Genomic DNA, 26148 nt, shown 5'->3' with positions numbered 1-26148 from the left:
TCTACAGTGCTGCCTCTCACACCTCTTTAATATCAGTACTGTCACCTTGGTTTCATTCACTGCAACATCCCATGGGCAAACTGCGCAAACCCAAATTTATCTTTATCTCATCCAGGAGTGCTCAGAGTTCGACGTCCTTTTCCTCTGGTGTACCCTCTACTGCAACTCCAATGGCTGTCGCTACGCCAAATCTCTCTTCCTCCACACAAGCCGTTTCTTCTAAGTCATCTCCTCCTGTTGCCTCCTCAAAACATCTAAAACATGATCCTCCGTCTCCAGACAAACCATCATCTCCTATCTCCATGGAACTAATTTTGGAGGAGATTCGAGCTCTAAGGCCATTTGTTGAGGATACCAACAACGAAATGCAACTATTGAAGGAGAAGTGGTCTTCTATGGACAGTAGAATATCATCTGTTGAACAACAAGTTTCAGAGATCCCCTCTCATAATCAGCGCATCATCTCATTAGAAAAATCAGTCCTCGCCCTGCAACAACATACCGAGGATTTGGAACATAGGAATAGACGGAACAACCTTCGCATTTATGGTCTTCCAGAAACCTTGGAAGGGGATGACCCTGTTGCATTCTTCACCTCATTTCTTCCGAAACTCCTGGAGATGCCTCCTTCAACTTCTCTCTTAATTCAAAGAGCTCATAGGCTGGGTCCCCGCGTCTCTACTTCGCCAAACCACGTGGAGTCATTATTTTGTTCTTGAAATTCACGGATCTTCTCACAGTCCTTTCTGCGGCTTGCTCTAAATGCCAAGTATCCTGGTTGGGACAAAGGGTGTTCCTTGCTCAAGACGTCTCCAATGCTACTGCTTCCAGAAGAAAGGAATTTCTCAATCTACGTTCTCCACTTCATTCTCTTGGTGCTCGTTACGGCCTGTTTCATCCCTGCATCTTCAAGGTTATACATCAAAACCAGACATGGACCTTTCAAGATCCTGGAGAACTTAGAACTTTATCCAGATTCATTCCAACAGTGGCATGGATACTTCTTCTCCTCCTACTGGCTGATTGATTGTTTTTTCCTCCTCCTCTGTTTGTCCCTCTATTCTTTAGGGTGTTCTACTCTTTAGGATGTTCTGATATTCTGATATTCTTTCCCGTGTTCCTTTTTCATGTTATTTTGCTTATGGTTGTTCTTTAGTGTAATATGGTACTGGTTCTCTTTCCCTTGTCATCTCTATTATGACACCTATCTTATTGTATTTTTTCTCTTTTCTCATTCATTGTCTCTCCTTTATGTACCCGTATACAGGTTCCTGATGTCTTCTTCCTAACTCCGTGCAGTCGCTTCTTCTCCTCGACTTTCTTGCCCTGGTTGGTGGACCCTCCTCCCTTCGAGCGACTCGTCTTGTTGGGTGTCGCCATTGCCCCTTCTCCCATTTGTTTGTCCCCCTCAGGTATGTTATGTTCAGTCGTCCTTATGGATATGTACTGTCTCTTCTTCCTTCTTTCCTTTCCCTTTCTTCTTCCATCCTTTATCCTTTCTCTTTTTTTCTTTCTTTCTTAATTCTTTTGGTTTCTTTCTCCTCTTTCAGCTTTCTTTTCTCTTTTCTGGTTTTATTTTACCTTGGTTCTTCTTCGTTCTCCTCTTCTTTCACTTCCTACTTTTTGAAGTTGTTTACCACTCTTTCTCTTCTTTTATGCTCTTTTCTCCCTTCAGCAGTATGTTATTTGCATGTTTTTTGATTTTTGCATTATTCTTGCAATTTATTTTGTTTCTAGGCTCAGTCTTATCATATTTACCCTGTTTGCTAATTTTGAGTTATTTCATGGAATGTAAAAGGTTTTGTTAACCCCATTAAACGGCAGAGAGTACTCTCTCACTTATCTTCCTATACCCCTGATATTGTTCTTTTACAGGAGACTCACCTCAATGACATGGACTCCCTTAAATTAAAAAGAAATTGGGTGGGTACTGTTTTTTTTTCACCCTCTGCTGATAAAAAAATGGAGTTGCTATTTTAGTTCATAAAAAGTTAAAATGTAAAGTTTTATTTGAAGAGAGGGATTTGGAGGGGAGATGGATCTTGGCTAAACTGTTGATTAATTCTATTTCATTCATTATTTTTTAATATTTATGGTCCTACTCAACCTGATTGTTTATTTTGGCATTTAATTACAAGTAAATGTATACAGCACAAAGATGATTTTCTTCTTTTAGGTGGTTATTGTAATCAAATTGTTGATCAATTTCTTGACCGCTGTTCGTTTCATTCCCCACAAACCTCATAAGCAATTTTTGGACACTATATCTCAAATTAATCTTTCAGACTCTTGGAGACTCACACATCCTGACACTCTAGACTATTCTTTTATCTCACACCCCCATGCTTCTTCCTCTAGGTTGGATTATATCTTTCTCTCCCACTCTCTCACCCAGAATCTTTTATCTTCCTCTATTGAACCTATTGTTATTTCAGATCATGCTCCCATTATTACGGATATTGATCTACTTCCCCCTCACCCCAAACCCTCTCGCTGGCACTTTAACCCTACACTTCTCACTGATCCTACATTCTCCTCCTCGTTTCAAACGTTTACTGATGATTTCTTTCTCACTAACTCTACCCCTGACATTCCTCCTCATACTCTCTGGGACTCTTTTAAAGCTACTGCACAAGGATTTATTATTGATTTTGTCTCCTGGAAGAAGAAACAATTTCTCCAGAAACGGAAGTCCTCTCTTACATATATAAAGAAATTGGAACATCAGTTCTATACCTCTTCTGATAAATGTATGTTCCCAGAACTTCTGCATGCAAAGATCTCTTTTAATAAACTTTCTACAGATAATGCCTCCTCGATTCTTTTCCGTACAGTGCTCGTTATTACGGAGGTCGTAATAAATCTGGTAAGCTTTTAGCTAACTATCTTAAATCTCGCAAAGAACATACCTCCATTGAATACATTTTCTCCCCTGACAATACTCTCCTACTTGAGAAATTTCTACTTTTCTATCAACAACTTTACACTCCAGAATCTCCTCCTACTTCTTCTATGCTTCATTCTTACTTTGAAAAGTTACCTAAATCATAATATGTCACATCTCAATTTCTCTTCCCTTGATTTTGATCTCACCCTCCAGGAACTTTCCGCAGCGCTATCTTCTCTTACTAAGGGTAAAACTCCTGGTCCCGATGGTTTTCCGGTGGAATTTTTTTACACTTTTCTGACCATTTACTACCCAAACTATTATTACTTTTTCAATCTTTTGCTTCCTCTGGTACAGCTGCAAGCATCCACTTTCACAACCACTTTCAAAATGCAACCATCTGTCTTATTCCAAAAGAGGGCCGTGGTCCCATTTTTTTTTTAAATTATCGCCCTATTTCGTTAGTCAATGTTGACTATAAACATTTTGCAAAATTACTTGCTTTACGTTTGGATTCTTTCATGCCACATCTTATTGGCAAAGAACAATGTGGTTTTATTAAAGGAAGGCTCACTTCTGATAATTCTCGCCTGTTTTTGAATGTTTTAAATAAAGCCCCCTCTTTATCAATACCTTTAGCTGCCATTTCTGTTGATGCTGAAAAAGCTTTTGACAGGGTAGATTGGTCTTTTTTATTTGCTTCTCTTAAATGGCATGGCTGTGGCCCCAAATTTATTTCTCTTGTTTCTTTATTATACTCCTCACCCAAAGCTTCTGTTCTTGTGAATGGCCAACCCTCTTCTTTCACTCTTCAGAGAGGAGTTCGTCAAGGCTGCCCTCTCTCTCCACTTCTTTTTGTTTTGGCCCTTGAACAATTTTTATCTTCCATTCGCCAGAATGCATCTATTTACGGTTTTCCTTATGGTGATCATCAATTGAAGCTTTCAGCATATGCTGATGACATCCTTTTATTTATCTCAGATCCTGAATCGTCTATTCCCTCTTTATTGTCTGAATTTGAGACGTTCTCCCTTGTATCTGGTTATAAGATCAAGTCAGACAAAACAGAAATTCTCCCTTTGACCAAGTTCTGTCTCCCTCATTTCTTTTCTTCCACTGGTTTTGCCTGGAATAGCACTAAGATATATTGGGGTCTGGTTCTCTAATTCTATTTCTTCCTCTGTTAAAGTAAATATGTCTGCTGTCCTCTCACGAATTGACCAATTATTTTCTTCTTGGAATCCTCTTTTTCTTTCTTGGTGGGGTCGACTAGACTCCATTAAGATGATGATCGCTCCTATTATTATTTATACGCTTTCCATGTTACCTGTGCATATTCCTGCCCTGTACTTCAAGCGATTTGACTCCTCTATTTCAAAATTTCTTTGGAAAAACAAAAAATCTAGAATATCTCTTCTATCTATTCGTAAATCTGAATCAAATGGTGGTGTTAATTTTCCAGACTTTCGTCTTTATCATAAATCTTTTTCCTTCCGACAAGCTTCACGTTGGCTCTCATTGACATCTTCCCCTTTCTCTCCTCTATGGCTCTCTATTGAACAGACTTTTCTGTCGCCCTTTTCTTTTGAGGAGTTAGTGCGTTTCTCCTATAAATCTCCCTATGTCTCATCTACCTTGTTTAAATATACCTCTTCTCTTCTTCAACCTTTATTCCTCTCCCCATCTATATCGCGTGACAGTTTCCCATTTGGTACAACTCGCTTATTCTTTTCAAGAATCGACCTATCTGTTGGACCACTTGGAGACGGAAGTGTATCATATGGATCCGTCAGCTTTTTGATGGTGTAACTCCTTGCTCGTTCCCACATTTTCAACTTCAATTTCCTTGCCCATGTTCCTTTATGCATAAATACACCCTTCTTATGGAAATCATTTTAGATCGTTATTATTCTCTTCCTTTCTCAACCTCCATCACTACTCCTTCTCCTCTTCTGACGATACTCTCTACTTTTCCTAAAGCGTCTCTTATTTATAAATTCTTTTCTTCTCCTAACCCGGAGCATTCCAAATCCAAAGTGGAACTTTCTTGGGAATCAGATCTGGGTTGTGTTTGGCTCATTTCTCTTTGGGACAAACTCTGGACCAAATCTTTGAAAGTTTCCCGCTTTGCATCTCTCACTCAGTCTCTCTTTTTTCTATATCATAGACTCTATCTTTCTCCTCTTTCCCTTTCTCGCTTTTCCTCTTCCTCTGACTCTGCCTGTTGGACTTGTAAGTCAGCTAATGCTGACCTTTTACATATGTTCTTCTACTGTCCTGCGGTTTCTGCTCTTTGGAAACAAGTTTGATCTTGTATCTCCCATATATTCTCACTTTCTGTTCCATACTCACCTCCTCTTCTTTTTTTTGGCAGTCTCTCAAATGCACTAACTTTACCCCCACACTCTCGAGGTCTCTTTGATCTTATGCTTGCACTTGTTTTTCAACACATTTCTTCAAATTGGAAATCTCTTACAAATATCTCCATGCAACATTGGTGGAACTCCTTATGTCACTTTCATAGACTAGATGTCTCCTTTGCTTCCTCCTGTAAACCTCCTCGTAATGTTGATCTTTATTGGCTCCCTCTCACTGTATACTTAGATCATTCAGCTCAAAAGAAACCGTCCCCTGCCGCTTCTGAGAATTTTAAACCCCCTTGAATGATTATACTCTCTCCTACATACATATCTCGATAATGTTTTACTGCCTTTATTCATTGCAAGGTTTTTTCCGTATGTTATACAATTTTTGATGATTGCTTATATTATCTTACCTGCTCTGTTATTTTTTGTGATTTTTCTTTGCTTCGTATTTTGTATTTTATTTTATTTTATTTTCTACCCTTCTCTCCTTCTTTCCCCTTGCTCTTTCCCCTTTAAAATATCATAAAATGCTTTTTGTTTTCTAATTTGACATTAGGAATGTCATGATTCTTATTTATCCTATATGCTTTGTATTCTTCTTCCTGATGTCATTTGTTATCATTATCATCCAAATAAACCTTTTCAAACATAAAAAAACAGTTTCATATTGTGTACTTTTCATGAGACCAATTAATGAGGGGCAAATGCGAGGGCTGTTTGGACCATGCAGACACACAAATGTGTATAGTGTATGTTACCTCAGTGCTCCATTGCTCTCAAACTAGGTTTATGTTTTACCTATACAGCCCTACATTCATACATACATACCTACATGAACACCGTTAGACTAAGGTGGATTGAGGGAAATTGTCCTCAAATGTCGTGTACCAACTTATCCAAATGGCACTGCTCCTTGATTGTCGCTTTGAGTATTTGGTGGGATAGTCTAGACATTTTATGTTTCTATTTGTAGCCAAGAATTAATTTGAAGACGTCCCCTACAACTGTCTGATAGCGTTGACATTTGTAAATGTTACCTGACCATCTACAAAGTGTCCCCGTAATATTGTTTAGTTTCCTGGAATGTCATGGGAAGCTCCTGTCTGAAGAGGAGCAGTGACAATTTTCCTCTTATTCACAAAAACTTCTCCTGTCGTGTTGTCCATTGAGATCCACACCACCTTCACCTGTCAGTGCGACTGAACAGCCTTCAAAGCCAGGCCAAGCTTTTGCAATTTAAGATAGATGTATTGATAAACTAAGATACAGAGCTTGTGGACCCTGGGTTACATTTCTGAGTGTAACCCCCTCTCTATATGTGAAGTGTTGTAGTTATTATTACTATTGGCACTGGATCAGTGAAACACCTGCCAATGAGTCAATTATGTTGTATTCAGCACTGCAGGCAGTGCAGCCTCTGCCACAAATACTAGATTCAGCCAGTCCTCAAAGGCATACTTGGAGTGGTACCATGAGGAGCTGTGCAAAAGGGAGCACATTAATACATTTTGCTATTATTCCAAAGAGCATAATTACACAACGTCTGTCACAGGAAGAATGTGTGATAAAAAGGAGTAGTATTAAAAAATGCTAGAATTCTTTGCAGCATCGGATTTGGAACTGCTTTCAACATTTCCCTATCTGCCAACATGAATTTCCTTGAGTGGGGTGTGGACACATCTATGAAGGTTGTTGTTGGAGCTCAAGAGTATTATTCGTGAACTGCCATATGTGTACTACTATGGGACTGCTGAATCTATCTCCCCTTCATGAATAAGTAATCTAGGTACTAAAATTCATATATGACTTTGTGCCATAGAGGTGGTGCTATGACTGATGAGAATCTGGTATACACTGTTGGAATGGATTTGACTTTGAATATCAGTACCAGAACCTGCTAAAGATGGTCTCTTGCAGAAAAAAAACACGCCAAAGGTGTTTTCTCTCTTTCAAATATGATGGAATATGAAGTAGGAATCTTTCAGGTAAATTGTTGCCAACATGTCATCTTTTTGGAGGAGGTGACTGTTGTTCGCAATACTGTTTTCCTGAATTTGGTAGTGAGGACTAAAACATTCAGAGGCTGTAGGTCATGAACTGGATACAACACACGTCCCTTCTTTACAATGATGAAATAAACAGAGTTAGTCTACGTGTAGGGGTATTTCTTCAGTGCATCCTGATTTAATATTACCTTTAATACCTCCATCAGAAAAAGAATATTGTAGACTATCTGGAGTGCCACTTAAGGTATGCACTAGTTATACCCTTTCATATAACATAAGGTATAGTATGTGAAATCATAGCATTGATAACAACACTTATGACATCTGAAATCACATAATCTGTCAGAACACTGTGCAAGGTAGAGTAGTGAGTTATAGTTAATGAAGTGTGGCGAATGAGGTGACAAGACTGTGTACGGAGGTGCACAACTTATAGTAATTTGAAGATTGTACATAAGTATAAAGGTGAGTTATAACTAGGACGTAGTAATTTGAAAGTGGTGCGTACAATATAAATATGTTATAACTATAATTTTAGAATTTCTTATGTCTGTGTAGTTTGAGTTGGTTTGTCCACAAAGAAGAAATTAAGTTTTGCTAGCTAAAACGTACCCTTAACCTTTGTTTTTTTTCATGAAATATATATCAATGCATACTTATTTACATATATATGCAAACAGTGGCATGATATTTTAACTTACTTTACATCATACATCAATTTTAATTATGAACTTTGAAAATATACTTTTATTCCCCACCTCAAAGGCATGTAAACCAACAACAACGTCTATAGATAACCTGTCCATTCCCAAACAGCCCATATTATGTTTGGCACTTTTCTAAAGCTCTCTCAAGAATCTGTAGCATACACTGTTGTAGATGTACTGACCTGCATTAAACATACAATACGGAAATAAAACATACAAAAATGGCGGTAGACATTTTATAAGTTTTACGAACCTGGACTCGGTTATGGTAGTGCCATCAGTTGGAGATGAAGGAGAATAGCGCCAAAATGTTTGCCATAATTTCTCTATCAGGCTAAACTGAAGATTTACTACAACATCCAATATTGCCTAGAAAAATAAACATACATACACTCAAATTAATGACATTATTTATGTCATGAAAAAAACACATTTTGAGCACTACAAAGAAGTTTCAGAGCTCTACTTTCCACCATTTGATAAAGAGGCAATATATAAAAAGTAACCATGTAACAGCTGGAGGCAAAGAAACCACACAAAGACCATGCCTTTGACAGGTTGTATTTCACAGGAAGGGTATAATATCCTATCCACACAAAAAATTACTTACCTGTGAAAGACAGGTTTAGTAGCCACTGGCGTTTGTGCACTAAAAGCAGCCAAACATGTAATGTGCATTATCACATATGATACATTTAGCGATGGAAACTGTATAGTTCTGATTCCATTGAAAAATACATTAAATTGTTTTTTGCTGATAACTTTGATGCTGTTTGAAGTATGTGGGTAAACATTTGGCATTTGCTTGATTTGTACAGTTACATTTTCGCATGTTAAATTCTTGATTGGTTGGTAGCATTTGAACATTTCTGTTGTGGCAGCCATTACAAAATGACAGGCACGAAAGTCTGCATCCTGATAATTAAAACCAAGGGGGTGCATAAAGGAAGAGGGCAGAATCTGTTGATCCCAAGGGAAGATACCCGCACCTCCTCTCCCACAGAAAAAAAGGTTTTATCTCGAGTTTTGGGGTCAATACCCATGAATTCCTCTCTAGCATTTGGAAACCAGCAATCTGGTCCACAGATGTGCAGAAAATTGAAATGTTCTTTTTCAGCAAAGTCTGAAAAAATGTACAAAATGAAATAATTCAAAGTTAGACGATGCAAAGACAATGCATGGTGAGTTTTGTGCTTCAGCATCATCGCCATGGCCTAAAGCCACGTGCAACAGTTCAGTGGCACAGGAACTGGTGCAAGGCTTTACCCGAGGCCAGAATACACATGTCTAAAGGACGTATCCGTGGGGTTTGGTGAGGTGGCACAGGGCCAAGCTACAGGCCATATCCTCAGACTAGGTCCTGTAGCATATGGCTAAAGGCTATGCGCAGCAGCTTTGATGCTATGAGAAGTGGAGTGAGTTCCCTGGTCACAGACCAGACCATACAACAAAAGCCTGTTACACACAGCTAATGTTATGCACAGTAGGTACGTTAGCACAGGACAGATTCTAGCCACAGGTCTGTATTATACTCAGATCATACTGTGCACAGTGGGCTCAAAATAACTGGGACTGGTAAATGAGGATAAATGTAGCGAAGAAATCCAGAAATTCGTGACAAAATCCACAGTTAGTGTTGTTAGGGCAGTGCAAAATGCAAAACCTAAAAAGACTGAAATTCTGAAGTGAAGTTTACTACACAAGTAAGTGTGTAAAGTGGAGTGGGATATTAGTATTTGAATTTGAATTTTTGAATTTAAAAATACTTATAGAGCGCACGTACACTGGATCAGTTTCATGGCGCTGGTGAGGTCCCTGAGTGAGAGTAGTAAGAGAGCTAGGTACCAAAGGCCTGCTGGAATAATAGCGTTTTTAGTGACCTCCGAAACTCCATATAGGAGGAAGAGAGTCTTAAAGGTAGGGGGAGGTCATTCCAAAAGGTGGGTGCAAGCACAGCAAACTTCTGCCCCCCTGCGCGCTTCTTTTTGAACCGGGGCGTAGTTAGTAGGGCTAGTCTAGAGGAGCGGAGGTCCCTCGAAGGAACATAGGGAGAGATTGCCGAGTTGATAAAGGCAGGGGCTGTACCTGCTCTTGCTTGAAAAGTCAAGCACCCTAACTTGAACCTAGCTCGTTGTTTTATGGGGAGCCAATGTAGGCTCCTAAGCAAAGGGATCGAATGGTGGGACCTAGACAGGCCGAAGACCAGGCGAGCAGCCTGGTTTTGTACTAACTGTAGGCGCTGCAAAGCATAAGCAGGGACTCCGTTATAAATGATGTTGCCATAGTCAATCTTTGACAGGACCATGGCCATAAGGATCAGCTTTAGTGCAGAAGTGGAAAAGAATCTGGCAACTTTCCGAATAACTCGTAGTGTGAAGAAGCAGGAGGAAACCACCGAGTTAATGTGTGAATGGAGGGTTAATTGGTTATTGAGCATAATCCCGAGAGTTTTAACCGAACAAGAAGGGAGAGGAGGGGGTCCAAGTGACGGGGGCCAGAAAGAAGGGGACCAGGGATTGGCAGCACCGCCCGTTGCTACCAGTTCTGTTTTATCCGGGTTAAGTTTTAACTGATTGATGTTCATCCAGTCTCGGATAAATAGCATGACGGACTGGAAACTGCCAACCCCTGAAGGGGAAGAAAGATCAAAGATGAGTTGAAGATCATCTGCATAATTATATACAGTGACCTCCATATTCTGTAAAGCAAACACCAGTGGAAAAACATAAAGATTGAAAAGTAAAGGGGAGAGAGCAGACCCCTGGGGAACACCACAGTTGACATTACGTGGAGGGGCCGAGAAGGTGCCAAGATGGACAGTCTGAGTGCGGTCCTTCAGGAAAGACTCGACCCAGGCTAATGCTAGCCCCCCTATCCCCGCCGCCCTGACACGTGATAACAGAATGTCGTGGTCCACAGTGTCAAAGGCGGCGGATAAGTCCAGTAGGACCAGAATCTTGGGGGTGTTGGTGTCGAGTCCTTCCCTGAGTTGGTCCATGACCGAAATCACCACCTTCTCTGTTGAGTGTCGTGGTCGGAAGCCGGCTTGACATGGGGCCAGATAATTGCTGTCCTCAATGAAGGTGCTCAGAGTTTGAGACACGTGTGCCTCCGCCACCTTACCCAAGTAGGGAAGCAGGGATATGGGGCGATAGTTGGCTAGAGAAGAAGGGTCAGCCCCAGGCTTTTTTAAAATGGGGATGATGGTGGCCGATTTGAATGCAGTGGGGACTAGGCCTTTAGTGAAGGTGTTATTTAAAACAGTGAGAGCGGGGGCAGGACGAAGGAAGTATATTCAATCTTGAATTTCATGTATTTTTTAGGTTTTGGGGTATAGCAACTGTCACAGTATTTGGTAATCTTAAATTGTTTTTCACTTTAGGTTTTATTTAGGTGAATTTAGTTTTTTTGTACATTGGTATATGAAGGTTGGTGTGTGGGCCAATGATGGTGGCCATATGATGGTGTGTGTGTGTGGGTATCTGATATTGGGTGTGCAGCCATTTGATAGAAGGTGTGTTCACTTATAATGTTGGCTATGTGGCATATGATGTTGGCTCTGTGGGCATATGATTGTGGATTTTTCTTTCCATGATGGTGGATGTGTGTATCTGACGGTGGGTACGCTGGTGTATAATACTGCGTGTGTGGGTGGATGATGGTAGTGGGAGTATCTTTATGCTGGTGGGTTTGCAAATGTCAAATGGTTGATGTATGACTGCATGATGGCTGGTGTGTGGGTGCCTGATGGTGGATAGGTGGTCTACTGATTGTGAATGAGTTGCCCGGGATGGTGTATGTATTGGTGTATGATGCTGGGTGTATGTGGTTATGATGAAAAGTGTTATGATTTGTTACAGCAGTTTGATGTGTGGGTGTATGATAGTGATATGATCATGTTTGATGGTGAGTGTGCTGGTATCTGGTGGTGGGTGTAAAAGTGACGGTGGGTGTGTGGACATATGAATATGGGCATGTGATTGTATGATGATAGGTGTGTGGGTATAGGGCAGTGGTTGTGTGTTAGCTCCATGTTTAAATGAGGGTGGATAGCTGAACCAATTTTTATTGATTTTTAAGCATCAGGCTTATAACATAAGTTGCAAACCTACCCAGGCAGCAGCATGAGATGTACAACGCATTGCCTAATATTCTTGACAGGACTGCATGGTTCAATGGTATAAAACACTCATAGTCAACACAAAACTACCAAGATAGTAGATTACAAATAGATTGTGGGCATTAATAAAGACAACATATGGTATTCTGTACAAACCAAATTATGGTGGGCAAACTCTATGACATCCCATGCTGGGGCCCCAATAAACAATCAGACTGTATTTGTGAGAGGTTCGGGAGCTCCCCTTCCCGCCTTGCAGTAAAAAGGAAACAACATTCACCAGGTCCAGTGGGCGCCCTGGGGCAATAATGATGGAAGTACTCAATGGTACTCCCCAAGTGGATACCATGGGCCTATGTCAATGGGACTCAAGCGGCGATCCCAGTAATACGTCCTGGGGAGTAGCCTGCGTGTCCTGTAATTCTTGTAACATGTTTTTCCATACGTCGGCAATTGAAACCCTACGAAGGCCCCTGATCTCCTCCCTGCTCAATGCTGCTGCCTCTGCCCTGCCCCATTTGAGTGTTGCTGCGAACAGGTGTTGGAGTGTGTCAGGAGTGTGGTGGCCTTCCAGTGCATCATGATGGCTCGACAAGCGATAATCGTTGCCAAATCTATGAAGCGGTTGGACACCTTTTGCACTTTCCTCCTCTTAAACAGTCTCAGCAGTGCCCCCTCCAAGGTATGGAGATCGGCATGGCCTGTTAGCTTAGTAAGTATAATCTGTGATTTCGGACCCAAACGTCACAGCTTCTGGACATAACTAAACATGTTTATTAGATCCGAGCTAGGTGCCTGGTATCTTGGGCAGAGAGAGGATGACCAGAACATTTTCTGCAGGGCGGCCGGGGGGAGGTATGCCCTGTGTGGAATGTTAAATTGAATGAACTGAAATTAGCATTACAGGACACTCTGGGTGGATAGTGTACATTGCATTCCCATTCTTTGGGTGTCAGGGCTTAACCTATTTCCACTTCCCACAGACCAAGGAGGATTAGTACAGGGTCGTGGATAGCTGGTGAATGATGGTGGGTTTTGTGGCGTACGATAATAGAAGGATTTGAATGATGGTGGATGTGTGGGCCTCTAATGAAGAGTATGTTGGTGTATAATGTGGGTGATTGTTTGAGGAGTGTTGGCCTATGATGGTGGCTGTGTTGGATTATAATGGCGACTGAGTGGGTGTATGATGGCAGATGTATAAGAAGGGATTATGGGAGCAATGGCATATGATAGTGGGTGTCTGTATGATGATGGCTGTGTAAACGTATTGTACGAGTGTGGGTGCATGATGGATGGTGTCTGATCATGGTGTGAAGGGGTATGACAGGTGTTTTTCCATTTCATGGATGCAGAGGTGTAGGTTAGATTGGGGGCTATAATATTGTGGATATGAGTGTGTATGATGGTGGGTGCCAGATGGTGGATATGTGGATGTTTAATGGTGGGTGTGCTGGTATATAACAATAGGTATGTGACATATCATGATGGGTGTGGGGTCATATGACGTTTGGCGTGAGAGTTGGTTATGGTCAATGTATGGGAGTATGGAGGTTGGTGTATTTTGTTTTTCAAATCTCTCTTGATGTTTGCAAACATCTGGAAACTTTAAAAAACAAAAAGCTTTCTTGTTTTCTTCAAACGCTGCCATTGCCCTAGTGAGGGGGGCCTGGGAAAGGAATGAGATTTTTTTGAACAGATAATGGTAGCCGGGAAGGTGGGTGGGTGGGCGTGTGTGTATCTGCAGCTCTACATGCCAAGAACAGATGCACACTGGTAAGTAGCATTTTCCGTTCAAGGCATATGAGCTGTAGATCACACACTGTGCATAGATTGTACAGCAGTACCCCTCCTTAGCGGAGACCACCAGTATCTGTTGCAGTAGTTTGAAATAGTGTTTTGAATACAGCCTGGCCCACATTAGCTTGTTGTTTTGTTTGCACATCTACACAATAGTGCTTTGTGAATGTGTACAGTGTAGACCATGCAGCTGCTTTGCAGAAGTCATCTAAGGGAATGTTCCCTAAAAATGCAATTTAAGCCCCTATCTTTCGCGTAGAGTGGGCTACAGGGGGAATAGATAATGTACATTTTGCTTTGTGATAGCAAATTTGTATGCATTTGACAATCCACCTAGCATTTCGAGATTTTCATATGGGGTTGCCTTTATGTGGTGGTGAGAAAGACACGAAAAGTTGTTTTGTTTTGCGAAAAGGTTTTGTTCTTTCAATGTAATAAAGGAGTGCTCTGTTTACATCTAGAGTATGAAGAGCTCTTTCTGCGACTGTTTATGGTTGCGAGAAGAATACTGGCAACTCCACAGACTGATTGAGGTGAAAGGGAGAAATTTTGGATTGGTTTTGAGAACGACTTTGTTATCATGGAGTTGTAAAATTGGTTCTTGAATAGTGAGTGCCTGTAACTCACTGACTCTTCTAAGGGAAGTAATGGCCACCAGGAAAGCGACTTTCCATGTTAGAAATTGTAACTCGCATTTGTGCAGAGGTTCAAATGGAGGGTCCATTAGTCTCGCGAGAACAATGTTTAAATTCCACACAGGTGAGGGTGGTACCCTGAAGGGAATTATTCTTTTGAGGCCTTTCATAAGTGCTTTAATGGCAGGTACCCTGAATAGCGACAAGTGTTGTCTATTTTGTTGGTAGGGTGCTATGGTAGCGAGGTGTAACCTAATAGATGTAGAAGTAGATTACACCTTTGGAGATGTAGTAGATAAAGTATGATGTGTTGGATAGACACATCTAAAGGATTGATGATGTTGTTGAGACAGTATATCATAAATATTTTCCACTTGGCTGCATAGCAGGCTCTAGTGGTGGGGCATCTAGCCTCTCTGATAACATTCATACAGTCAGGGGGAAGGTTAAGGTACCCAAACTCTACGACCTCAGGAGCCAGATCGCTAGGTTGAGCTATGCTGGGTCCGGTTGTATGATCGCTCCATGGTTCTGGGTTAAGAGGCGTGGGGAGAGGTGTAGTTTTTGGTGCGGGACTACAGATAGTTCCAGTAATGTGGTGTACCACGGTTGTCTGGCCCATGTTGGAGCAACTAGGATGAGAGTCAGTGAATGTTGCTGCAGTTTGCGCACCACCAGTGGAATGAGTGGGAGAGGCGGAAAAGCGTACGCAAATCTGCCTGACCATTTCATCCATATCGCTTTGCCTTTGGACAGTGGGTGTGGATATCTGGCGGCAAAGCTTGGGCATTTGTCGTTGTCGTGTGTGGCGAAGAGATCTATCTCTGGTTGTCCCCACATGTAGAAAACAGTTGAAGAACTTGCGGATGAAGTTCCCACTCGTGAATCTGTTGCGTCTGATGACTTAACAGATCTGCTATGTTGTTCTGGACTCCTGGAACGTGTTGGGCTAGGAGAAAAATGTTCTGGGGAATAGCCCATCTCCATATGCTTTGTGCTAGTTGAGAGAGCTGTAGGGAGTGTGTCCCACCTTGTTTCTGTATGTAGTACATTGCTGTTGTGTTGTCGGTGCGGACTAGGACAGCTTTGCCTGATATTTGTTTCTGGAATGACTTTAACACCAGAAATATGGCTAGTAACTCCAGGTGATTGATGTGGAGTAACTTTTCTTTAGGCGTTCACCTGCCCTGCATGGTGTGATGTAATGGATGAGCTCCCCAGCAGGAGAGCGATGCGTCCGCTGTTAGCACAATTTGTGGAACCGGCTCGATGAGCGGTCACCCTTTGGAAAGGTTTTGGGTGTTCCACCATTGCAGAGAACGATGCGTGCGGCTGTCCACCAACACCAGATCTGTCAGCTGACCTTGAGCCTGGTTCCACTGACGTGCTAAGCATTCCTGCAGAGGACGCATCTGGAGTCTTGCGTGAGGTACTATAAAGATACAAGTGGCCATCTTCCCTATCAACTTCATGAGAATTCGAGCTGGAAGAGAGTGTGGCAGCTGAAATTTTGTTATGAGGCTTTGTATGCTTGCTATCCTGGGTGGACTGGCATATGCAAGTGCTTTTAAGGTGTTTATTGTGGCACCGAGGTACTGTTGTATGTGGGCCGGTTGTAGGTGGAACTTTCCGTGGGTTATGGTAAACCCTAAATCGTGGAGTATTTGGATTGTAGCGTAAGTGTGATGTACCCACTGGCTTTTATGAGTCAGTCCTCTAGGTATGGGGAGACGTGAATTTGCTGTTTTCTTAGGTGAGCTGCAACCACCACCAGACATTTGGTGAAGACTCTGGGCGCTGTGGTGATTCCGAATGGAAGTACCTTGAATTGGTAATTCTGACCGTCCACTACAAACCTGAGATATTTCCTGTGAGAGGTGCCAATGGGAATATTGAAGTAGGTTCCTTGAGATCTAAAGTGGCAAGGAAATCGCCTTGTGTGAGAAGAGGAAGGACCTGTTGAAGTGTGATCGTTTGAAAATGGTCTGATTGTATGTATAGGTTTAGCGGTCTGAGATCCAAAATGGGTCTCAGAGAGCCGTCCTTCTTGTGAATAAGGAAGTACAGGGAGTTAACCCCTGTGTTTTGTTGATGCTGGGGAACTGGTTCTATTGCATGTTTTTGTAGGAGGGAAAGTACCTCTTGCTTTAGCAGCGTTAAATGTTCTGGTGAAATTGGCCACTGTCTGGGTGGTATGTTTGGAGGGATAGAGGGGAGTTCTAGACAATAACCTGATTGAACGATTTGTGTCACCCACCTGTCTGTAGTGATGTTGCTCCAGACAGGTAGGAATTATAAAAATCTTCCCCTGTCGTGAGTGGAATGGTCCGGGGGCAGGGGGGAGGAGGGAGGGGGGGGGGAGGCGGGAGGGAGCAGAGGGAAGTCATTGGGTAGGGGTGGAGGCGGCGTGAGTATTGTTGGTTTTGCCTTTCCCTTTGTTATTAATGCCTCTGTAACCTCCTCTTTGAAAACCTCTGGTGAATGAGGTCTGGGTAGGATTTTTATAGGACGCGGAGGTGTTGTCAGAGGAATAGCCTCTGAAGGTGCCCTTGTAGGTGGTGCGACAAAAATAACACCTGGGAGCTTGCGATTGCAAGGCTCCAATTGATTTAGCTGTGTCAGTGTCTTTTTTAATCTTTTCTAGAGATGAATCCATGGCAGGGCCAAATAGGTGTTGCTGATCAAATGGCGGGTTAAGTATTGTAGTTTGCACTTCTGGTTTGAAACCAGAAATGCATAGCCATGCATGTCTATATAGAAGAACACTTGTGTTAATAGCTTTGGAGGTGGTGTCTGCCACGTCTAGAGCACAACATATGGAGGTATTTGTATGAGTTTATGCTCCTGTATGAGGTTGTTGGCCTTGGTTTTGTATTTGTCAGGAAGGTGTTGCAATAGCGTCTCTAGCTCATCATAGTGTGCCCTATCGTACCTAGCTGACAAAGCTTCTGTGTCGGCAATTCGCCATATATTGGCTGCTTGTGACGCTGTACGTTTACCAGAAGCATCCAAGAGTTTTGATTCTTTGTCAGGAGGTGGAGCATCCCCTGACGTTTGTGAGTTGGCCCTCTTTCTGGCGTTGGGAGACTACTAAAGAATCCAATGGTATTTGTCCCTTGATGTAAACTGGGTCTGCTGGGACAGATTTGTATTTTTTCTCTATTCTGGGGTTAATAACCCTAGCCCTAACAGGATCTTTGAACACCTCAGGTGCATGTTTGATTACCCCTTTAAACATAGGGAGAACAGAAGTGGACTTTTGGGATGTATTGAATGTGTCCATTAAGAAATCCTCCTCCACAGAGTCTGTATGTAAATCTACCCCATGGTATCGTGCAGGTCTATGTACGAGCTGGGTGAAACCTATGGTGTCCTCTGGAGGAGAGGGTCTAGTGGTATAGATGTCATCTTGTGGTACATTAGGGACATCTGGTGTATTATAATCATCCCATGGGTCTGGGGTGTAAGGCGGACTAGGATTCCCTAGTGGTTCGTCCCTTGTACCCTGCCCTCGTCATCAGAGGTATCATCATCATCCACTGGTGGAGGAAATGGTGAGGGGAGTGGAGATGGTGTAGGGGAGTGTTGTGGAGGGGGAGGTGGAGGCAGAGGTGGTGAAGGAATTCTGAGAGGAGATGTTGCAATGTCTCTCTTCTTTGGTTGAGGTGGAGCCGGGAGAGGCATTTACATTGGTGTCTTTTTGGAGCTGAGAATCAGTTTACCAGTTTTTGGGTCTTGTACCAGAGTTTTTTGGGTTGGATCCGGTTTAAAAAGCTCTTCTGGTTGAGGATGGTCTTTTGGGGCCGATTTTTTCAGTTCTGAAGGCTTGCGTGGCACCGAATCTGGAGTGGATTTATGCTCTTTTGGCTTGGAAGAGTGAGCTTTTTTAGTCTCTGAAGGAGCCAGCGGTAGCGGTAGGTTTCTTCGGTTCCGACGGGTTTTCAGCTCCGACGGTTGAGCATCTGTACTCTTTGGAAGTGGCTTTTTACTCAGTTCCGATGACTTTTTCAGAGTCGAGGGGTCGGTGCTAGTAGGTTTAGGTGCCGAGTGCGTCGATGTGGAGGCAGTGCTCAGCATGGAAGAGGAGGATGGTTCATTTTTGAGTGCCGGGGTTTGACTTTCTGCATTGACGGTAGGCTGACTTTATCCCGAGTGGCCAGAAGGCTTGTTTGTGGACTTCTTTGCTGGGCCCAAAATTGCGGGGCGTGACAAGTTTTGTCTACGTATGCACCTAGGCCCGAAGGTGAAGGTGTTATCAAAGTCATTTTTGGTGGTGGAGGGAGGGGGTCAGGGTCGACGTCACTACTTACGACCCGCTGCCCAAGAGTGATGTCTTCGACATCGGAGTCATTGGTTTCTTCTTCGACCCGACACATCTGGCACATCGACGCCATCCTGGAAGATTGTCGTCGGGGATGGATGTCGACGAGTGAGCCATGCTTCCTCGAGCTTGACGATCCCGAATGGTTTTCTTGGAGTGGAAAGAGGTACAAGCTGGGCAGTCTCTGGCCTTGTGCTCTGGAGAAAGGCAGAGGTTACACGCCTCATGAAGGTCTGTATGTGGAAACTTCGATCCACATTGAGGACACTTTTTAAAAGGAGTCCTTTCCATGAGCCAGATGTAATGGCCTAGGTAGGCCCGAAGGCCTTCGTCGACGACCGGAATCGAGGACTTCTAAGTTGAAGAGATGCACGACAACTAGGGAACACGATCGAAGCAATACCGGAGAAAGGGTGAAGGATTGCACGTCGAAAGTTGAATCGGTAACGGCACCGAACTGGACCGCGATAAACACATCGGAGCCCGATGGCAGAAAAAAACAATCTGAAGATGGAGCCCATGCGCACTATCATCCAAAGGAGGAGTCACCTATCTCATGACTCCCAAAGACTTTTCCAAGACAAAAACAAGTATAAACATCAGAGCCCAACACCAGATGGCGATCTATGCACAGTGTGTGATCTGCAGCTCATATGCCTCGAACATTGTGTTTTTTTTATTTGTCACTTGCCCTGGGCTCAAGGGGGTACACACAATTCTATGGGAACCCCAACTTTGTCCAAGGGTGGAGGTTGCATAACTAACTGCCTCCTATCCGTATATCTTGCCCAAGGGCGAGAGGAGCTCAAAATATACCTTTTCCACAGGCAGGCATGGGAAGAGTTATTTTTGTTGAGAAGCTCACCCAATGTTCACAAATACAGGAGAGCTTGAAAAAAACACCCACCTTGAGCAAGGGCAACAAGGGCAGGGCATAGTATTTTTTACTACCCCATATAAATAAGGGCCATGGAGCAGCTAACACCTGCCCATAGCCCTCTTGTGCAGAGGACACTGGGGCAAGTGTTAGCTGTCCCATAACTCTTCCATCCTCAGAAAAATGATTGTAAAGGAGAGACAGCACAGCTTATATCTGCCTCCTTGACTTGTTCACTCTTTACGAGCTGTGAAACGTGTAAACAGAGGGACAGCAGTGAGTCGTACATATCAGAATAACAACATGTCAACTGAGTAACTCAAAATCAGCAGCTCAGACACGCTTGAAGATTGCAGGGATACTCTTCGACCTATAAAATTCAGCCTTCACCAGGAGAGCATACCAACTTGAATTTGATTCTCTTTTTGGAGCTGGAAGTTGCATAGAATTTGAGTTTATAATTTTGAAAACAGGTGTTGCATGTGGGAGAAATTCAGGTTTTCTCAACCGTTTGAACCCTTCAGAGATTGTAATGGAAAAGGTTGTGTTGCGGGCAAATCCCATGCTTATCCCAAAATTTATACTGGGATTCCATATTAATCAAACAGAAATTTTATGACCTTTTCGATTTTTTCCAAAATCAGGTCTCCTGAGCTGCACCTTCTTTACACTGGATGGATGTTCCAAAACGCCTACGGTACAAGATGGACTGGAACGGAGGATAACAGAAAGAAAACAAAAAATCACATCCACATTGTTTTTCCTTGTTTGAGATGATAAAGATTATGATGCTGCAATTATCCAGTGTTGGTTTATTTTATAGATTCGTATGCAAATCTCATTCTTACCGGTTAGGTTAATTGTTTTCATACTTTATGTATAAAATTAATATATAATGAATAAATCTGAAGATGGGCACTGTAGGGTAAGAGTGGAGTTGCATTGTGGATATACGATGTGGACCGGCTACAACAAATATAGTATTAAATGGTCGAAATTAATGATGCTGTGCTAAATGAAGTGGGCATTCCCAGTCAGACAAAGAATCATTCAAACGCATAAATCTAAGAAAAATTTGAAAGTTGTAGAACTGTAGTTGCAGGAAAGAAACGTTTTCATTTGCAGGGTGCGAACTGCATAACTCCATGTTAATCATACGACTGGGAAAGGCCTACACCTTTGTGAAACTTCATTTAAAGGTGCAGATAAAGTGGATCATGGGGTCAGTTAAATTAGCAGGCTCACTACCCTCTTCATTTGATATTTGTGAGAGGATGGATGGTATGAAGGTCATTAAGTCTCATGTGAGGGGGAGTCGCAGTGGTTCCTTAAAGTGTAATATCATCTGGTTTTTTTTTTCTGGGTTTTTTCCCCCCTTATTTCTTTATCTATCCATTCTTCCATTTCCTTATTCACTTTATTACTCATCTACTCTTTCAAATATTTATTGACTTATTTATTTATCCGTTTATTTACCCATTATTCATGAACTTCCATCACACACACACATATATATATATATGTGTATATATGTGTATATAGTGAAGTAGTGTGGCTCACTGGTTAGAGGCGGCAGACCCGAGAGCAGAGGACGGCCCGGGACCAGGGTTCGATTCCCGGCGCGGCAGGTTTCTGGACCAGGGTCAGCGGACTCGATAATTCTCTCGCCTCGGTGCCCACTCTGATCAGCGATCACACTCGGCAACTCTGGGCATTAGCTTGCCTCATCTTCACTAACGGCCCCACCAGACCGCCGGGGATGCCTGGTCTCACCCTGGAGATACCCATTAAGGGACCATCTCTCAGGGAAGCCAGGAAGGGTTTCGCAGCGGTCGAAGCGCCTTGGGACCCTACGGGTAAGTAGTGCGCTATATAAATGCCAATACATACAATACATACATATATATGTGTATATATATATATATATATATATATATATATATTACCTACTGGCGGTCACCAGTAGGTAGTTATAGTTAGGATTTTTTTCAATGTTAAATCTCAAAATTCTATTTGGAATAACTTTGGCGCCGGTTGACGAATCTGCCTGAAAATTTCCTCAAAATGGCCTCGCGGCACCCCGTTCCTTCACTGACAGTTTGGGGAGTATTTGTCAAGCGGGGTCCGAGATAAAAGGGGGGTCCCAAAACGTGTTTTCCCCATGTTAATTTCCATAGGGCGGTCGACCTCACTTTTAGCCTGAACGGCTGAATGGATTTCCACTAAACTTGGCAAAATTGTAGGGACTGGTAGCCCGATGTGCCTTTGCTATGTCTCAAGATATGTGCTCCAGTGTATTTTGAGTAATTTAGGTTCAAAAAAATATATATAGATCTGTAAGTGCGCCTCGGTACGCGCCACGCGACTTGCGCACACAAAGCTGATCGGTTCTTGGTTGTCTGTAAACATTCGAAACAGTCCGGAGCGGCCGCTATCTTGTGTCTCGTTAGGATGGAGACACAAGATGTGGCCAAAAACAAAGGGGGAATTGACCGTAAGGGGGCAGAGTAGACCCTCCCTGACCCCTTAGGTGTGATGTGGGGGCTTTAAAAGGGCCTCGCGGGGCAAAAGAAAAAAGAAAAAAAAAATTACATTTCGATTGTCGCGGAGGGAGCGCCCGGTGCGCGCACCGGGGAGCGCACCGGGAAGCGCACAACAGAGAAAATAGAATGCTAGTTTAAAAATTTTAGGCAATATTTTATAAATGGGAGGTAGTTCTGAAAATAACTTTTTTTTAAATTCTTTTTGTTGTTTTAGATTTTTTTTATTATTTTTCTGAACATTTTTTAAAAAAAAATTGTGTTTTTGAACATTTTTATATTTTAGTTTTTTTTTTTGAAGGAACAAACAAAAAACAGGGAATTGGAAATGGCTCAACAGGAGCAAAAAAAAAAGAAAATAATTATTGTTTTCTTTCCTTGCTGCATTTGTGGTTGTCAATAGCAGTATTTATTAAGGTGATGCTAAGTTCACCATAGCATAAAGTTTTGCCACACCGAATGCAAAGAAATTTGACCTTGCCAAATTTTGGTTGAATATTTGGCACCATTTGCCGTTCTTCTGGTCCAAAAAGTGAGGGTACTGAAGAGGAAGTGCTGGCTACAGGGGGTGGGTTGTGCTGAAGTTCCCGGATTCAGCCTGGGCCAAATTATTGGGATGCCACCTCTCCATGTGGCGGATCATGGTATAGTTACCAAAAGAATATTTCTTGGAGGGATTGCCCCTCGAGAGAACTTTGTCACAGATGAGACAGGTGACTTTGGGGGCGTTCACCTTTTTTTGGTCATCTGGAAAAGAAAAAAATTGCCAAATGAAGTGCACTTTGACGTGCCTTTGTCTTGGTTCTTCTGGGAGGAAGACCCTTTGATGTTGATCCTCCTCTTCTTCTTCCTCTTCTTCTTCTTGTCGTACAAGAAACTGTGGTAGTGGACCTTCTTTTCTGGGTGGTGGGGGTCCACTAGCTGCAGCAACAAGTGATGCCATTCTTTCCTCCAAAATAGCTCTTGCTCTCTCAATGAAGAAAGTAAGAATGAGGAAAAAAGGAGGGGGCTTTCATTATTTGGAGAAAAAAAATGAAGAGAACCAATGAAAAGTGTTATTTTCAAGTCACATGACCCGCTGCGCTTACGTTACGCGCTCTGGGCTGCGCCGCGGAGCGCTTCCGGGTGCGTTTACGCAGCGCGTCATAAGACGCATCACGCGGCTACGCGATACGTCATGCTTACGCGACGCGTCACAATGTTATTTGGAGAATTAATGAAAAGTGTTATTTTCAAGTCACATGACCCGATGCGCTTATGTTACGCGTTCCAGGCCGCGGAGCGCTTCCGGGTGCGTTTACGCAGCGCGTTATAAGAGGCATCACGCGGCTACACGATACGTCACGCTTACGCGACGCGTCACAATGTTGTTTTCGTTCGCTACATTGGCGCTAACGGGGCGCTTCCCGGTTCGCGCACCAGGGCGCTTCAAAATAGTACGCTTTCCAGGGCGCTCACCGGGGTGCGCACCGGAAGCGCTCCAAGACAAAAAATAAATAAAATAAAATAATTTAAAATGAAAAATTGTAAGGACTGATAGCTATGTCTCAAGATATATGCTCCAGTTGTTTTTAAGAAAATTAACTTTAAAAAAATATATATTTGTCTATATTTGGGCTTTATATATGTTAGATCCCAAATGTAGCCCAAATGTAGCCCAATGTAGCCCAATGTAGCCCAAAGATGGCCACCAGAGACAAAAAATACAAATGTAGCCCAAATATCAGCTAGATGTAGCGCAACTATAGCCCAATGATAGTATGTACCAGAGTGTTCTAAAGAAGAACTAGAGCGCTAACAGTCTTTCTTATAAAGTGAGACTTTTAGTTAGGAATTAGCATTAAAAAAAAACTTTGAAATTCACTGAAAACCATAGGTTTCACACCAGTTATAGTTAGGAATTAGCATTAAAAAAAACTATTAAATTCACTGAAAAAACCATAGGTTTCACACCAGTTATAGTTACCTGGAAATTTTACTGACATAAAACATTGAAATTCCCACGTTATAGTTAGTTGGACTCACTATAACTTGCGCGTGTAATACACTGCTGATGACATCACATATTACATCCCTCATGACATGGTCAGTGACATCACTCATGACTTCACTGATGACACCATCCTTGTGACAGATTGACAGATCTCCTTTCAGTGTAATGTAACCCTTGAAAAACATATTAAAAAAAAAAACTAAAATTTTACAAAAAAAGAGATATCCATACCAGTTACAACCAGTTCAGTAATTCTACCATCTATATACAGATCCACTCATTCACCAACAGTTCTATATAGTCACTCATACATATACTCACTCATCATATGAACTGATACACCTATACATCCTGTTACACACCGATAGTCATGCAAAAGTTACTCACACAAATACTCACACATGCAAATAAACTATTGAATATCCATTTATTTGCATATAGAGCAATACACACACTACCACCTTACTTCTATTGAAAATTACACATATTTATTCTCTTAAACAATCACTTTTCGAAACACATACTAATTTAAACAGGAACTCTTACAATCTCTTACTCACACATATACTCACTTATATGCATCAATATTCACATATTCTAGATTAAAAAATATGTAGTTACTGTTTAAAACACTAGTGAGACAGTCATTTATTCACTAACATACACATATACACACTATTCAACCATACAGTCCTGCACATATGTAGTCTTCAAAATACATACAAAAAAAGTCAGTCACTCATGCATCATTGTTGTAAGTAATTCCCACACTAAAGAAGACAAACACTCATACTGATACTAATAAAACATCTAATAACCCATGTACGTACACATGTACCTACTCACCAACCCATGCAGCTACTTATACACAAAGTGAAACACTAATACATATATTTTTAAATTTAAACATTACTCACTAATATTTATTTATCAGAAAGACACACATTCACTGGATGGTGTCATCAGTGATGTCATGAGTGATGTCACTGACCATGTCATGAGTGATGTAATATGTGATGTCATCAGCAGTGCATTACACGCGCATGTTATAGTGAGTCCAACTAACTATAACGTGGGAATTTCAATGGTTTTATGTCAGTAAAATTTCCAGGTAACAATAACTGGTGTGAAACCTATGGTTTTTTCAGTGAATATATATATATATATATATATATATATATATATATATATATATATATATATATATATATATATATATATATATATATATATATATATATATATATATATATATATATATATATATATATATATATATATATATATATATATATAGATATATGTATATATCTATATATATATATACAAGAACAATCCCAGACTTCCAAGTGCCCGACAGCACAAATCAGGAAACGAACCACACGGCAAGTAGTTTTATATTGCGTGATTTATTACCACCAAAACAGACATGACGTGTTTCGTCCGGTTAACCTGGACTTGATCACATGATATGCCGTGACCCCTTCAGTGCATATATACTACTCTTGGTCATACAAAACTCCTCCCTCTTAAACATAGATATGGAGAACAGACTTTGCGTGATACCTTTAATCAATACAAGTAATATAAATATCTTTGCATGGCTGTTTACAAATAGCGACATAATAAAGGGCAAGTGCCCATATTTGTACAGTGGATTCAATATTATATCTTCCACATTTGCAAGATCTTTATATACATCACTATTTCCATATCATATAACATAATTGAAGGTACGACAAGGTAAAAAAATTCTCATAAAAATGTGTAAATACCCGAAAAGTGTTAAAATTAAAAAACATTTAAAAACCATTTATACTAGCAATTTTACTTTATAGGCGATATTATATACATATATACAAAAAATATCCATAGCATGTAAATAATTAGATATAT

General features: G+C 41.6%; 1 protein-coding gene across 1 annotated transcript in view; it reads right to left on the bottom strand.

Moving 5' to 3' along the window:
• The window catches only part of RFX3 (regulatory factor X3), a 688772-nt gene that overhangs the window by 106734 nt on the left and 555890 nt on the right, over nucleotides 1–26148 (bottom strand). The window contains exon 11 of the mRNA XM_086961210.1: nucleotides 8220–8335. Coding sequence (XP_086817336.1) covers nucleotides 8220–8335 — 116 coding nt within the window. The remainder of the gene's footprint in view (nucleotides 1–8219; nucleotides 8336–26148) is intronic.

Source organism: Lissotriton vulgaris, chromosome 3_1, assembly GCF_964263255.1.
Source record: "Lissotriton vulgaris chromosome 3_1, aLisVul1.2, whole genome shotgun sequence".
Lineage (NCBI taxonomy): Eukaryota > Metazoa > Chordata > Amphibia > Caudata > Salamandridae > Lissotriton > Lissotriton vulgaris.
Note: the sequence above shows the minus strand (reverse complement) of the source record. Positions and strands in the feature narration are given on the sequence as shown.